The sequence below is a fragment of the Schistocerca gregaria genome, chromosome 2 (genome assembly GCF_023897955.1).
Source record: "Schistocerca gregaria isolate iqSchGreg1 chromosome 2, iqSchGreg1.2, whole genome shotgun sequence".
In the NCBI taxonomy this organism is placed as follows: Eukaryota; Metazoa; Arthropoda; class Insecta; order Orthoptera; family Acrididae; genus Schistocerca; species Schistocerca gregaria.
This window is the reverse complement of record NC_064921.1, coordinates 143,222,871-143,238,741: the sequence shown is the minus strand read 5'-3', so window position 1 is coordinate 143,238,741 and position 15,871 is coordinate 143,222,871. Positions and strand designations below refer to the sequence as shown.

The window sequence follows — 15,871 nt, the reverse complement described above, 5'->3', positions numbered from 1 at the left end:
GCAAACTAAAACTCAAGGGCAAGTGTTTTTATCGATCAGTCAGCAACAGTGGTGAGTCGTAACAGTGTTAGGAACTGCTACTGACTATATCATTAAACCCGTTGCAGAACTGTATCAATCTTGGAACGTAATTACAAGAACCTTTAATTGCAGGTAGTCAGTTATGTCGGAAGGACGAATGATACAGAAACTCACAAACAGTCGAACACCTCACAAAAAACCACATTTTTCTTGTTGAGTGAAAGAGTGCGTGAAATATGATGTAATTTAGATGTTAATTTAAGGAACTGATACTGCTGTTTGAATTTCATATGACTGTGTGCTGGAATGCTGAGCACACGTGTCAGTGAGGGCAGCATAGTGCAGCGACCTCATCCGTCATCCCTTGCCGCACCCTGCCACGTCATCGCAGTACATCGCAGACTTACCTGATGGGGGAGACATCGGTGTTGCAGTACACCAAGTCGCCAGCCGTCGTTACCAGCAGCACTATCGTGAAATTGTACCATTATTAAATGTCATACGAAGTGAATATTCAAATGTTAAAATTAAAAAAGAGGGTATGGAAGATGTGCTCGCTCCACCGTGGTTTTTTCCGGGAATTTTTCCCATTGGCCTTTGCCCGAATGGGGGAGCGTAACTCAAAGTCCCCGAGACTTAAAAGTAAACAAAGCACATGCTTCCATGTGAAAGAATACAGTGAACTTTAAACACAACAGACGAGGAAAATAAGCCTGCTTGGATGTCCAATCAAACAAATGTGACTGTACATCCAAAGGGGTCAATGTAGTGCTATAACGATAAAAATTAATATTACGACGATGTCAAACCTTATTTTAATGATTTAAAGAAGTATTAATGAAATTAAAAACGTAATTATAATTTTATTATTTTCATTTTTGTGCTCAGTGTATCCAAGACTTTCTAGTGCACGGAATAAATTAGCATTGTTTCCACTACGAAACTATATATAATTGTTAAGGTTTAAGCATGTAATAATTCGATGTAAGACATTTTGTTGAGTCTGAATTTTGTTCTCGTACTTGTCGGTCGAGGAAAAAAAGTTCCTTAATCGATGTGAAGGTATAAATGCTGTAAAAGGGAGAGAGAGAGAGAAGGTAAATACAAGTTATTCAAAACAAATATCTCTAAAGTGTAACGTCTTGTGATTTCCTACAACTAAAAATTGCCATATATTTTCTTCGTTTGATCACGGTTGTGATTCGCATGTTTCCTTTTGTTACGCGACGTGTTATGAATATTTTCATTGTACGCGCAAAAGTGCACACAGCTTTAATCGAACCTGCGTCTTTCGGAAACGGTAACTTTTAATCAGTACAATTACGTAATACCGTCTAAATCGTAACCGTGATCGCAAAAGTGTTTCCTGGACCAAATAATTCTAATAAAATGTGTATTATCCAAAGCGAGCAGCATTGAACTATCGCTGACTCGCAACAATCGAAAGAGTAAAAACAGTTTAAATAAAATTGCCACCTTTTAATAATTATTATTATCCCATTAAATTAATAAATAGCAATTCAGTGGCTCTCCAATCAATAAACAGAGAGGGCAATTCATCCGACACACAATTTTAAGATGTCCGAGAGTTTACGTCAAAGGAAGCTTGGTCCTTGAGGCCATATTCAAATTTTACGCAATAACCACATCACCTCCCGGATTCAGTTATCAATATCTTCGCGTTGAGGTACTCTCTTGGGCAAAACTATCAACACTGTCAGCTTTCAGAGAATTTCTTCGCTTTGTCTCCGCTATTGTATTCAGAAGGAATGATCGTCAAATTCCGATCCGACTGATGTGGGGTTGTAGTTTAGGTGCTGAACTAATATTCAGAGACAATAGGACACTGTTTTGGATATCCAATATCGCTTTTCTCTGTTTGTCTTAAATCACTTTGGACGGATATTGCAAGGGATTCCTTAAATGGGACACGACTGATTGCCTTCGCTATGTTTGTACAATAAGCAGGTGCCACATCTCTAATGATCACGTCATCGACAAGAATTTCCATCCTGAAATTGCAACCAACGGGCTTGATGAAGATTTTCCTTCGTTGTGCTAAAATATGTCAGGCAAATACCAATGAGGTCCTTTAAAATGTCCACACTTCTTTCCCGTGGCTGATGCTTTTAAAGACGCGACATTTGTCAGTAGGCTGTTTCGATTTTTATGTTGGTAACGCCACGTAGCGCTCTGTATGAAAATCACTGACTGTGCTGTATGCAGTCTGTGGCTGGTTTGCATTGTCGGAATTTTTGCTGTTGTAGTGTTGGGCAGTTGGATGTGAACATAGCGTAGCGTTGCGCAGTTGGACGTGAGCCGCCAGCAGTGGTGGATGTGGGGAGAGAGATGGCAGAATTTTGAGAGCGGACGATCTGGACGTGTGTCCATCAGAAAGAGTAAATTTGTAATACTGTATATCATGAACTGACATGATGACTTTTGAATATTATTAAGGTAAATACATTGTTTGTTCTCTATAAAAATCTTTCATTTGCTAACTATGCGTATCAGTAGTTAGTGACTTCAGTAGTCAGAATCTTTTATTTAGCTGGCAGTATTGGCGCTCACTGTGTTGCAGTAGTTCGAGTAACGAAGATTTTTGTGAGGTAAGTGATTCATGAAAGGTATAGGTTATTGTTATTCAGGTCCATTCTTTTGTAGGGGTTATTGAAAGTCAGATTGCGTTCCGCTAAAAATATTGAGTGTCGGTTTAGTGTTGATCAGAATAAGTAATGAGAGAAATGTCTGAGCACGTTCAGTTCTGCTCAGCTATTTGAAGATGAAATAACGTAAGAGGTTTATCAGCACAGTAATTCATTAATTTTTTTAAGGGGATGTTACACATTGAGCATCAAAAAGAAAATGAGGACTGACAAAAAGCTTACTCTGGCATGCTTTCATTGAAAATGTGCTGTTGTTCGTGGAGTGTTGAAGCACTGAGTTCAAGGGGAATAATGAAATAGTTTGCTCCTAGTAAACTTAATGTTTCATCGTTACACAAACCACAACGAATCTCCAGTCTCCAATTAAACAAAAATAATTATAATACCACCGAGAGCAGGTAGTGACAGGCGATAGTGCTACCGAACCATTACTTTAGTCACTCATAGATGCAAGGAAGGTAGCACATTAGCTGTAGTAATGGTCGAAACGTGTAGCTGCTACGCAGAAAGTGGTCCACTGCACGAGGTAAACAAGCGAAAGACCACAGATAACAAGTTACGTACAGGAAGGAAGAGATCTCGGCAAAAACAGGAAGATAACAGTGCATTTCGCAGAACGCTGTTGTAATACTGCTGTGAGACTGTTTTCGAGAGATATGAAACAATTGCGCCTACATTCTCCTAATAGTATCTGTGCACTACTTCCTCCACCTTAACCAGCACGTGTAAACAGATAAGGCGCTCTCAGAAGCTGGCGCGGCATGAACGAGGTCCGTGATAGAGCGGTGCTTCCCTGCTCCCCATCTGCTGGCTGTGACGTCACGCAGCCGCGTCCTATAAAGGCAGCAGAGGATCAGTGCCACGGTATCAGAAGCTTGTCTCAGACTGTCCGAGAAGCTGCAGACTACAACAAGATGAAGGCCTACCTGCTGGTTATCCTGCTTATCGGTGAGTCTGCCACCCTGCCTACAATGGTCGTAACTATAGACCTGGGCGCAGTGTTTTGGGAATGTGAGCAGTTAATATTCATTGGTTTTTGTTCTCTGTTTCTTCCGTCGGTTTTACTGATACCTTTATTGGGAACACTTTTCTCCCACTCTTGGGCATCTGTCCTTTGCTTAACAGGACTGTTGTGTGTTAGGTAATTAAATTGTAAATGAATGCCGTGAGAGCACGTAGAGTATATGATGGTGGTCATGTTGCTGATGCAGATGAGAGAGAGAAAATGGAAAGGATGGAGAAAACTTACTTTATTTTTTATTTTTAAGCCTAGCTTTGAGAGATATCCCTTAGAGCTATCTGAATTTCCCTTAACGAATTATAAACATAGTATATTGCATTGCATGTTGTTAAATGGCATTTTGTGAGCTTTTTATTACCAAATTACAAATTAATTTATTTTTGCACGCACGCACACACAAACACACACACACACATATCGATGCATGTACACTCACCCCTCGCAATTCCGTCACGTTTATTACAAGAGTTATCACTCGTGGAATACGCATCTATTAATAATAAATACTATATCTCGATTCTACATCTACATTTATACTCCGCAAGCTACCCAACGGTGTGTGGCGGAGGGCACTTTACGTGCCACTGTCATTACCTCCCTTTCCTGTTCCAGTCGCGTATAGTTCGCGGGCAGAACGACTGCCGGAAAGCCTCCGTGCGCGCTCGAATCCCTTTAATTTTACATTCTTGATGAAGGGGGGGTGGTATAAGTAGGGGGAAGCAATATATTCGATACCTCATCCACAAAGGCACCCTCTCGATGCCTGGAGAGCAAGCTACACCGCGATGCAGAGCGCCTCTCTGCAGAGTCTGCCACTTGAGTTTGCTAAACATATCCGTAACGCTATCACGCTTACCATATAAACCTGTGACGAAACGCGCTGCTCTTCTTTGGATCTTCTGTATCTCTTCTGTCAACCCGACCTTGTACGGATCCCACAATGATGAGCAATACTCAAGTATAGGCCGAACGAGTGTTTCGTAAGCCACCTCCTTTGTTGATGGCTTACATTTTCTAAGGACTCTCCCAATGAATCTCAAGCTGGCACCCGCCTTACTAACAATTAATTTTATATGATCATTCCACTTCAGATCGTTCCGCACGGATACTCCCAGATATTTTACAGAAGTAACTGCTACCAGTGTTTGTTCCGCTTTCATATAATCATACAATAAAGGATCCTTCTTTCTATGCATTCGTAATACATTACATTTGTCTATGTTAACGGTCAGTTGCCACTCTTTGCATCAAGTGCTTATCCGGTGCAGATTTTCCTGCATTTCGTTGAAATTTTCTAATGCTGCCACTTCTCTGTGTACTACAGCATCGTCCGCGAAAAGCCGCATGGAACTTCCGACACTATCTCCTAGGTCATTTACACATATTGTGAAACAATAAATAACCTCCTTTATTTGTAGTATGTCAGTTTGACCCGTGAAGATACACGATACTCGATAAACATCATGATTCTGTTGTAATAACAATATTTCGTGTAGATGTGCAGTTTCACCGAGACCCTTAGCAAAGCGCTCACGAAGATAAGACGATTTATTCAGAAATTTAAAAAAAAATATTAATAAAAATAATAACAGACGTGGTTAATATCGTCTTCTTACAAATAAGTACGTAGGAAAGGCGTATTCAATACGATGAAAATTTTTTTCAAAGCGCCCACATTCGAAACTAATTAACTGCCCCCAGGGCGGACAGGCGGACATGATGTCAGGATGGGAGACGGCAGAGGGTTGAAACATGGTAACAGGCCAGTGAAGGCCAGAAAGAATCAGCTGTCAACATTGTTTTATTTTGCACTGTTACAGTCGTCGTGATGCGAGCACGATCTTGGCGCCCCCCCCCCCCCCTCCCCAGCTGAAGTTAAACTTCTTCATACTGACCAGCTAATCCAATCCTGCAACTAAAATTTGAAATAGGATATTAATTTCACATTTTGCAGACTCATGCTTTAGTATCACACACTAATCAAATAACTGGTCGCTCAATTTTTAAAAATAATGTAAAATATTTGCAGAAAATCTACTTTCTGATCTTTAGAATCCACAAAATCCTTGATTGTATCACTAATTTCACTTCATGCTGAAGGAGGGTTAATGAAGAATGCTTATATAAGTCTTAAGTGTTTAGAAAGCTGTCACTCGCATAAAATGGATCTATTGCCCTTATGTAAATGTAAAATAATATTGTAATACATTAGCTTTGAGTAGAAATTAATAATTATCTTTGCAATGAATGGTATGTTGAGCCTTCGGCACCCCCCTTGAGCCGGTACCTTTCGTACTTCTCATCCCTTCCACCCCTGGGCGGGGCCGTGTCGTGAGCTGGGCTTGTTATCACACCAACTGTTTGACAATGGGGATAGTTATATATACGAAGTATAAACACTGAGATGACAATGCATGGGAGAGCGATATGCACATATACAGATGGCGGTAGTATTGTGTACTCAGGGTGCGTAGACGGAGTTGTCATTTGTACTCAAATGATTCATGTGGAAGAATGTTGACTTCATTATGGCCACACGACGGGAATTAACAGACATTGAACGCAGAAAGGGAGTTGGAGCCAGAAGCATAGGTCATTTCATTTCGGAAATCTTAGGGTATTCAGTATTCAGAGGTCCAAAGAGTTCAGAGTATGCCGAGAATACCTAATTTCGATCATTACTTTTCGCTACGGACAACAAAGTGACCGACGGCCTTCATTTAACAACATAAATCAGCGGTGTTCGCGTAGTGGTGTCAGTGCTAACAAACAAGCAACACTGCTTGAAATAACCTCAGAACTCAATGACGGACGTAAGAAGAACGTATCCGTTAGGACAGTGCGGCGATATTTGGCGTTGATGTGCGAGCGCCTTTTGTAACAGCAAGACATCGCACGAAGCGCCTCTCCTGGGCTAGCGACCATGTCAGTTGGACCCAAGACGACTGGGAAACCGTGGCCCGGTCAGATGAGTTCAGATTTCATTTGGATGTGAGCTGGTGGTAGGGTTCGCGTGTGTCACAGACACCACGAAGCTATGGACCCAAGTTGTCAACAAGGCATTGTGCAAGCTGTTGGTTGCTCCTTAACACTATGGCTTGTCTTAACATGGAATGGAATGGGTCCTCTGCAATGTTCGACAACTTCAATACGAATTGCAACCATTCACAGATTTCATGTTCCCAAAGAACTATGTAATTTTTGTAGGTGACAGTGTGTCATGTCACTGGGCCACAGTTGTTCATTTTTTATTTGAAGAACATTCTGAACGGTTTGAGCGTAAGATTTGCCCACCCAGATCGCCCAATATAAATCCCATCGAACGTTTAGGGGACATAACCGAGAGGTTATTTCGCGCACAAAATCCTGCACCGGTAACACTTTCACAATGTTGGACCGCTATAGAGGCTGTATGGCACAATGTGCTCCAGGGGACTTCCAAGGACTTCTTGAGTGCATATCACGTCTACCTGCTGCATTGCGCCGGGAATAAGGATACTAGGAGGCATTGTTTGACTTTTGTCACCTCAAGTTATATCTATTTCATTTGTGACTGTATAACGACTTATCGTGAACCCCGTACACCCACATTTGTTACAAGTCAGTCAAAAGAAAGGATGTAAGAGAACAAAACCAACTACAGTGCTTTTACTGCTTTGCATTCATCGTCTGCTCCAAGAAATTGTACGTGCTGTTTGGTATCACAGGTACTTTGTTGTCCCGGTATTTACCTGACAGTCAATGACTATGCTGGTTGTTAATCGATGATGTGGTACAGACCGCCATTCAAAAATCTAGGAAGACGAAATCTACCTGTTCACCTGTCTCAACAACTATTTACAAGTCATCGGATATGAATAAAGCAAGCTGTGCCTGGAGCGAGTGGTTTATCTTTCGTGTTGTACTGCCGTCACCTCACACAACCTGTTCTGTTTCAGGCGCTGCCGCTTGCATGGCGAGTGCGGCGACCGCCGGCTGCTCTTGCCCGCAGTGCATCATCTTCGACCCCATCTGCGCCAGCAGCTACAAGAACGGCCGTCGCGGCTTCAGCAGCGGCTGCCACATGCGCTGCTACAACCGATGCTACGGCACGGGTAAGTCGCCGGGGAGAATCGCTCGCCTGAAGACGACATTGCCTCTTCGATCGAAACATCTCCATTCACTACATATACATCTACGAGGACCATTTAACAATACAACACTTTTGTCTCTGAAAGCAGATTGGTTTAATTCAGGATATCAATGCGCCATACTATCTACAACTCTGTTGGCTAGAAAACTGTACTTTCCGACATGATCTCCTTTTAATGCGACGGCCATACGACACCTTACTGGGACGGCCTGAACGCTCGAAAGCTATGAGTCTACGGGTCTACATCTACATCTACATCGATAGTCTGCAAATCACATTTAAGTGCCTGGCAGAGGGTTCATCGAACCACCTTCACAATTTTCTATTATTCCAATCTCGTATAGCGCGCGGAAAGAACGAACACATATATCTTTGCGTACGAGCTCTGATTTCCCTTAGTTTGTCTTGGTGATCGTTCCGCCCTGTGTAGGTCGGTGTCAACAAAATATTTTCGCATTCGGACGAGAAAGTTGGTGATTGGAAGTTCGTCAGAAGTTTCCGTCGTAACGAAAAACGCCTTTCATTTAATGATTTCCAGCCCAAATTGTGTATCATTTCTGTGACACTCTCTCCCATATTTCACGATAATACAAATCGTTCTGCCTTTCTTTGAACTTTTTCGATGAACTCCGTCAGTCCTACCTGGTAAGGATCCCACACCCAGCAGCAGTAATCTAAAAGAGGACGGACAAGCGTAGTGTAGGCAGTCTCCTTAGTAAGGCTGTTACATTTTCCAAGTGTCCTGCCAATAAAACGCAGTCTTTGGTTAGCGTCCCCACAACATTTCCTATGTGTTATTTCCCATTTAAGTTGTTCGTAATTGCAATACCTAGGTATTTAGTTGAATTTGCGGCTTTTAGATTAGACTGATTTATCGTGTAGCCGAAGTTTAACGAGTTCCTTTTAGTACTCATGTGGATGAACTCACACTTTTCGTTATTTAGGGTCAACTGCCACTTTTCGCACCATTCAGATATTTTTTCTAAATCGTTTTGCAGTTCGTTTTGATCTTCTGATGACTTTATTAGTCGATAAACAACAGCGTCATCTGCAAACAACCGAAGACGGCTGCTCAGATTGTCTCCCAAATCGTTTATATAGATAAGGAACAGCAAAGGGCCTATAACACTACCTTGGGGAACGCCTGAAATCACTTCTGTTTTACTCGATGAATTTCCGTCAATTACTACGAACTGTGACCTCTCTGACAGGAAATCACAAATCCAGTCACATAACTGAGACGATATTCCATAAGCAGGAAATTTCTACGAGCCGCTTGTGTGGTACAGTGTCAAAAGCCTTCCGGAAATCCAGGAATACAGAATCGATCTGAAATCCCTTGTCAATAGAATTCAGCACTTCATGTGAATAAAGAGCTAGTTGTGTTTCACAGGAACGATGTTTTCTAAACCCATGTTGACTGTGTGTCAATAGACCGTTTTCTTCGAGGTAATTCATAGCGTTCGAACACAATATATGTTCCAAAATCCTGTTGCATATCGACGTTAACGATATGGGCCTGTAATTTAGTGGATTACTCCTACTACCTTTGTTGAATATTGGTGTGACCTGTGCAACTTTCCAGTCTTTGGATACGGATCTTTCTTCGATGAAGGAGCCAACGTCTTTATGCATGAATAACAGCCCCAGTATCCACGTACTGCTCCCTGCGGAATGCATCCTTCATTGGACCAAACAAAGGGAAGTAGGAAGGCTAGGAATCCAGTGGACACACGCCTCTGAGTATCCCAACTGGTGGACGAGTTTGTCAGCAATACCAACAGAGACATCCACTTGAACAAAGAGGTGTTTAGTTGTGATCCGTCGGTCACCTCGAATGAGAGTGTCCGCACGTTCCAACACTGCAGGAGGCGCAGCTGTGTGCGGCCGGGGGAAATCAGATAGGTTTGTGCGACCTTGTTGGGATGATGACAGACGCCTGGCACAACGGCTCACCGTGGTTTCTTTCACCGTCAGAGCCCATGAACATCTCCGATCCTCCCGTTTTCCGCCAAAGACACTAAATGACAGCTCTTTGCTTGGAACGCATTTACCTTACAGACGCCAGTTTGAAGGCTACATATAGAGCCTCGCCTATCGGAACTTGACTGAAGCGGGAATGTTCCATGAAGTCCCAACAAACAAATTCCGCATTTTTCAACAGAGATCATCCGGCGAAAAAGTGTTTTCTATTATTTACTGAACGCCGCTCGTACCTCTAAGCTCCGCAAGTCACCTTACGATGAGTGTCGAGAGTGTTTTCTGTACCACTGACACTCTTCCTTTTCCTGTTCCAGTAGTAGGAAGAAAGTTGTCTGGTAAGTCTGAGTGTGAGTTCGAATACCTCTAATTTTATCTTCGTGGTCTTTTCGTGAGATAGAGATAGAAGGAATCAATATGTTGGTTGATTTATGTAGGAACCTACAATCTCGGGAGTTTAGCAGTAGGCCATTTTGCAACCATGTGTTCACACTTCATCGCCTGACCTGCTGCCCAGGGGAAAATAATCATTTACCGCTTGCACTTGCCACACGTATTTGTTGGTATTACCGAACCTAAAGATATTACACTTGTAATAGCTATCATTTTTTGTTTGCAAATGAAGCATATACTGATGTACAGTACTCTGTCCTACATCTACATCTACACTTTCATTCCGCAAGCCACCCAACGGTGTCCGGCGGAGGGCACTTTACGTGCCACTGTCATTACCTCCCTTTCCTGTTCCGGTCGCGTATGGTTCGCGGGAAGAACGACTGTCGGAAAGCCTCCGTGCACTCTCGAATCTCTCTAATTTTACATTCGTGATCTCCTCGGGAGGTATAAGTAGGGGGGAGCAATATATTCGATATCTCATCCAGAAACGCACCCTCTCGAAACCTGGACAGCAACCTACCCCGCGATTCAGAGCACCTCTCTTGTAGAGTCTGCCACTTGAGTTTGCTAAACATATCCGTAACGCTATCACGGGTACCAAATAACCCTGTGACGAAACGCGCCGCTCTTCTTTGGATCTTCTGTATCTCCTCTGTCAACCCGACCTTGTACGGATCCCACAATGATGAGCAATACTCAAGTATAGGTCGGACGAGTGTTTTGTAAGCCACCTCCTTTGTTGATGGCCTACATTTTCTAAGGACTCTCCCAATGAATCTCAACGTGGCGCCCGCCTTACCAACAATTAATTTTATTTGATGAGTCCACTTCAAATCGTTCCGTAAGCGTAGTCCCAGATATTTTACAGAAGTAAATGCTGCCAGTGTTTGTTCTGCTATCATATAACCATACAATAAAGGATCCTTCTTTCTATGTATTAGCAATACATTACATTTCTCTATGTTAAGGGTCATTTGCCACTCCCAGCACCAAGTGCCTATCCGCTGCAGATCTTCCTGAATTTCGTTGCAGCTTTCTAATGTTGCAGCTTCTCTGTGTACTACAGGATCATCCGCGAAAAGCCGCATGGAACTTCCGACACTATCTACTAGGTCATTTATATATATTGTGAAAAGCAATGGTCCCATAACAAAAGAAATATCTGTGCTTTTATCCATAGCAGTATTCTAACACAGAAAAATAAACCTTCAGATAATGGCAAAACACCCATACATACGCTAGCAGGGTAGCTTTACTTGATTTACTGTTGTTCTTACAATAGCCTTGTCGATTTAAGCTCGGCATCTCTACACTGCACATGCGGTGGACAGTGTCATTCAGGTGGGAATCAGCTGCATTGTAATTGGTAAAAAGTGAAGAAAATGGATGAACGATGATGTACACAACAGCAGTAATGAATATAATAAGATTTCTACTACCATTATAACCTTGAAACGTGTTCGTAATGCAAAAAAACATTTTCAGTATCCTGACTTTATTCATGCTCCTGTGTAGGTAAATTGTACTGAAACTGAAGATAGTATGCAGAGACAGAAAGCCTGGAGAATGCTTGTTTACATTTTCACTGCTTCGTAGATTAATTTTCGAGTACTGTCCGATAAGCCTTTGACTGTCTAGTAATAACCACACTAAGCTTACTATACTTGGTATTACTCTTGGCAAAAGCGCCAATTTTATTTGATGAAAGACGATATAACACACATCAAAAAAGTTTTGCATAAGCCCAGTTCCCAGAAGTCTGGAAGACAGACGATGACTGTGGGTATTGTATCACAGACACAGTCCACTTGGCTATTGAGTAATGTCACTAAACCACCCCAAAGATGTAAACAATCATTCCTTAGCAGAAGGAGGGGGGTCTGACAGCCGATCAATTCCAGTAAATCCACCACGAAGGAGGTACACGGCTCGTGTTATCTGTAGTTCATCCATGCATAGACGGTCAGCACCGTGGTTCGATCGCGTCCGCATTGTTACTTTGTGCCAGGAAGGGTTCTCAACAAGGGAAGTGTCTAGGCGTCTTGGAGTGAAGCAAAGCGATGTTCGTCGGGCATGAAGGAGATACAGAGAGACAGAAACTGTCTATGACATGCCTCGGTCAGACCGCCCAAGGGCTGCTACTGCAGTGGTTGACCGCTACCTACGGATTATTGCTCGGAAGAACCCTGACAGCAACGCCACCATGTTGAACAATGCATTTCGTGCAGGTACAGGATGTCGTGTTACGACTCAAACTGTGAGCAATAGGCTCCGTGATACGCTACTTCACTCTCGACGTCCATGTCGAGGTCCATCTTTGCGACCACGACACCACGCAGCGCGGTACAGATGGGCCCAACAACATGCCGAATGGACCGCCCAAAATTGGCATCACGTTCTCTTCACCGATGAGTGTCGCACATGCCTTCAACCAGACAATCGCCGGAGACGTGTTTCGAGGCAACTCAATGAGGCTGAAAGCCTTAGACATACTGTCCAGCGAGTGCAGCAAGGATGAGGTTCCCTGTTGTTTTGGGGTGGCATTATGTGGAGCCGCTGTTGGTCATGGAAGGTGCTGGACGGCTGTACTATACGTAAATGCCATCCTCCGACCGATAGTGCAACCATATCGCCAGCATATTGGAGAGGCATACGTCTTCATGGACGGCAATTTGAGCCCCCATCGACCATATCTTGTGAATGACTTTCTTCAGCATAATGACAAGGCTTGACTAGAGTGACCAGCATGTTCTCCAGACATGTATCCTATCGAACATGCCTGGGATAGATTGAAAATGGCTGTTTATGGACGACGTGACCCACCAACAGGTCTGAGGGATCTACGCCGAATCTCGGTTGAGAAATGGGACAATCTGGACCAATAGTACTTTGATGAACTTGTGGGTAGTATTCCACGACGAATACAGGCATGCATCGGTGCCAGAGGACGTGTTACTGGGTATCAGAGGTACCGGTGTGTACAGCAATCTGGACCACCATCTGTGAAGGTCTCGCTCTGTGGTGGTACAGCGTGTAATGTGTGGTTTTCGTGAGCAATAAAAAGGGCGGAAGTGATGGTAATTTTCTGTACAGGTTCCTAAACTCTCGGAACCGAGGTGATGCAAAATTTTTTTTGATGTGTGTATTTAGAACCCAACTAGCTTCTATGTTTACAACATTATTTTGTTCTCATCATAAACTGTAGTAGGCTTACCAGTCTATAATAAAAATCGCAAATCAGAAGTCAGCGGCACAGGGAGTAGGAAAACAGCCCACAACATCACAGGAGAGGCTTATTTCATCTCCTTCTTCATGAGTGGTTGGAACATTTCATGAGTGACCTACAAGCTTCAGACTCAACATGTCAGAGGACACACTGAATACGACCACATTTATATTACTTCAATGACACGTTGTATACTTTATAATGTATGCAATTAGTTGTAGATGACGAAGTACATTATTTGCATCTGTAACTGTTTGGATGTTGTGCACATGTTACAGTTATCAGGTACATTAACTAAACTTTGCTATCAAAAATTTAAGTTTTGTACCTATCTCCGATGTATTTATATTTTCAGTTAAGTAAAACAGGAAATTTCAGAATGACTGATACTTGATATATTTGTATTATAATATTTGTGCTAGAGATCTTCACGATCACTTTTCCTTCTGTTTCAGATTACTACCAGATCAGTAAGGGGAGCAAGTGCATTTGAAGCGACACCACAGAGTGCTGTGGAGAGTCAACCAAAGAACACTATTTATTATTTTCAAATATTTTTAAATGTTAATAAACAATTTATTTAAAAATTTCTTTAAATTAGCTGAACCGTCTGAACATCAAGATGTCAGTATTTGTAATAAAAAAGCGACCAATTGAATAATAGCGACTTATGACAAGGAAGACTGATTTTACACAGAAAGTGCACAAGACGTGACCAACTGGCGTAACGAAACCATGCGGATGAAGTTAACGTCTCAGAACTCTTTTAATCAAAAGACGAAAGGAATCATGTGAGTTGAAAGGAATTTGAGATTTGCTCCTTTCCAGTACGAGTTTGACGTTTCATCACGGTGAATGTTTACTTGATACCCTTATAGAAGATAATACCTAGTTCTGTGACTGACCGAAGTGGACTGGTAAGACACAAGATTTGAATTTAGGATGAAGCAGGTGCAGATCCAGATTGGTCAAGGAGGTTTATATATTCTGTGGATTTTCTTAACTGTTTACAGTAAATGCAAGAGTGGTTGCATTGACAGAAGTGTAGCCCATTTCCTTATCCATCCTTCCACAATTCGAGCTTGAGCTCCGTCTCTAATAACCGCATCGTCGATGGGGCATTCAAGCTGATGTTCCTAATATGTACATCCCTTTTATATAGATAATGTACCATTAAAAGTATTTCATGCCTGTGTGCAGGAAAATGTGAAGTGAGATGTCAATAGCACAACAAAGTAGAAAGATACGCAAGCATTAATTCAGACACGAAATGTGATTAGCTTTCGTATATTTTTCAGTGTGCTTCGGTATTTCTCATATCAAAGTGACAAGTTAGTACATGGAAAGATCTGTGTTCGATTTCTGGATGGTTGCAGACTTCTTGTGACACTCCACATGACTTCCGCCGCGATAGAGAATGATGTGTGGTGAAAGTGGCAAGTGATTTGTGACCATGATCCTACGTTAATTTGTAGACCTTCCATATGTGGTTGGACAATCTGATTCTCAGATCACAGGAAGGAAAAGGCATAGCACATCTTACAAAACCGTGGCTAGCAGTAGATTATGCTGTTGAAGTCAACCTCTAGTTTCAGTTTGTAAATTTACACCTAACTCTACATTCATACATTGCAAACCACTGTACAAAGATTAAGGCAGTCGTTTCTACAAGTAGTGTTCACTAAATGAACACAACAATTCGTTGTAAATTGGTCGACATGATGGCATGCACACTCTGAGAAGGGGAAAAAAAAGAATGAAGACAGAAATTGACGGAAATCGGTAGATGTGATGTACATGTACAAGGAAACAAATGATTAAAATTTCAGAAAACATTGATGATTTATAAAAGAGAAAGAGGTTCACAAACTGAGTATGTCAATAAAGTGTTGGTCCACCTCTGGTCCTAATGCAAGCAGTTGTTCGGCTTGGCAATGATTGACAGAGTTGTTGGATGTCCTCCTGGGATACCGTACCAAATTCTGTCCATCTGAGGCGCTATGACACCAAAATCCCGAGATGGTTGGAGAGCCGTGCTTATAATGCTCCAAACGTACTTCGTCTCCATTACGTTAAACACTAATCCTCCTATTGCTGATATAGTGAAATTAAGTGGTTGGCAAAAATATGCTGATATGCCCTGGGCAACACGTTGCTTAAGAAAGATGTTTATTGGCTCAATACGGAAAGGATAGTTTTTTCCAAGAAATAGACTTACGAAATGCGCATTGCTGATGCACCATAGGAGCAGCTGATATTAGATGATACTAATCACTTTAATCAGAGACGCAAACGAACCACAGAAAAAGTTCTTGTATGGCAATGTCTAGATATTGTTTCCGACAAAATTAACCGTGAAGATGCTCAAAATGTTATATCAGACAAACCGGAAGGAAAGTTAGCACACGATTTGAACACGCGGCAATAAG

At 42.2% G+C, this 15,871-nt stretch overlaps 1 protein-coding gene across 1 annotated transcript in view; it reads left to right on the top strand.

Annotated features, from left to right (window-relative positions):
• Positions 1-14,105, top strand: part of LOC126336546 (locustin) — an 86,454-nt gene extending 72,349 nt beyond the window's left edge. Inside the window, exons 2-3 of the mRNA XM_050000379.1 lie at positions 7,647-7,802; positions 13,898-14,105. Of these exons, the coding sequence (XP_049856336.1) occupies positions 7,647-7,802; positions 13,898-13,935 (194 nt within the window). The 3' untranslated portion in view covers positions 13,936-14,105. The remainder of the gene's footprint in view (positions 1-7,646; positions 7,803-13,897) is intronic.
• Positions 14,106-15,871: the final 1,766 nt, after the last annotated feature.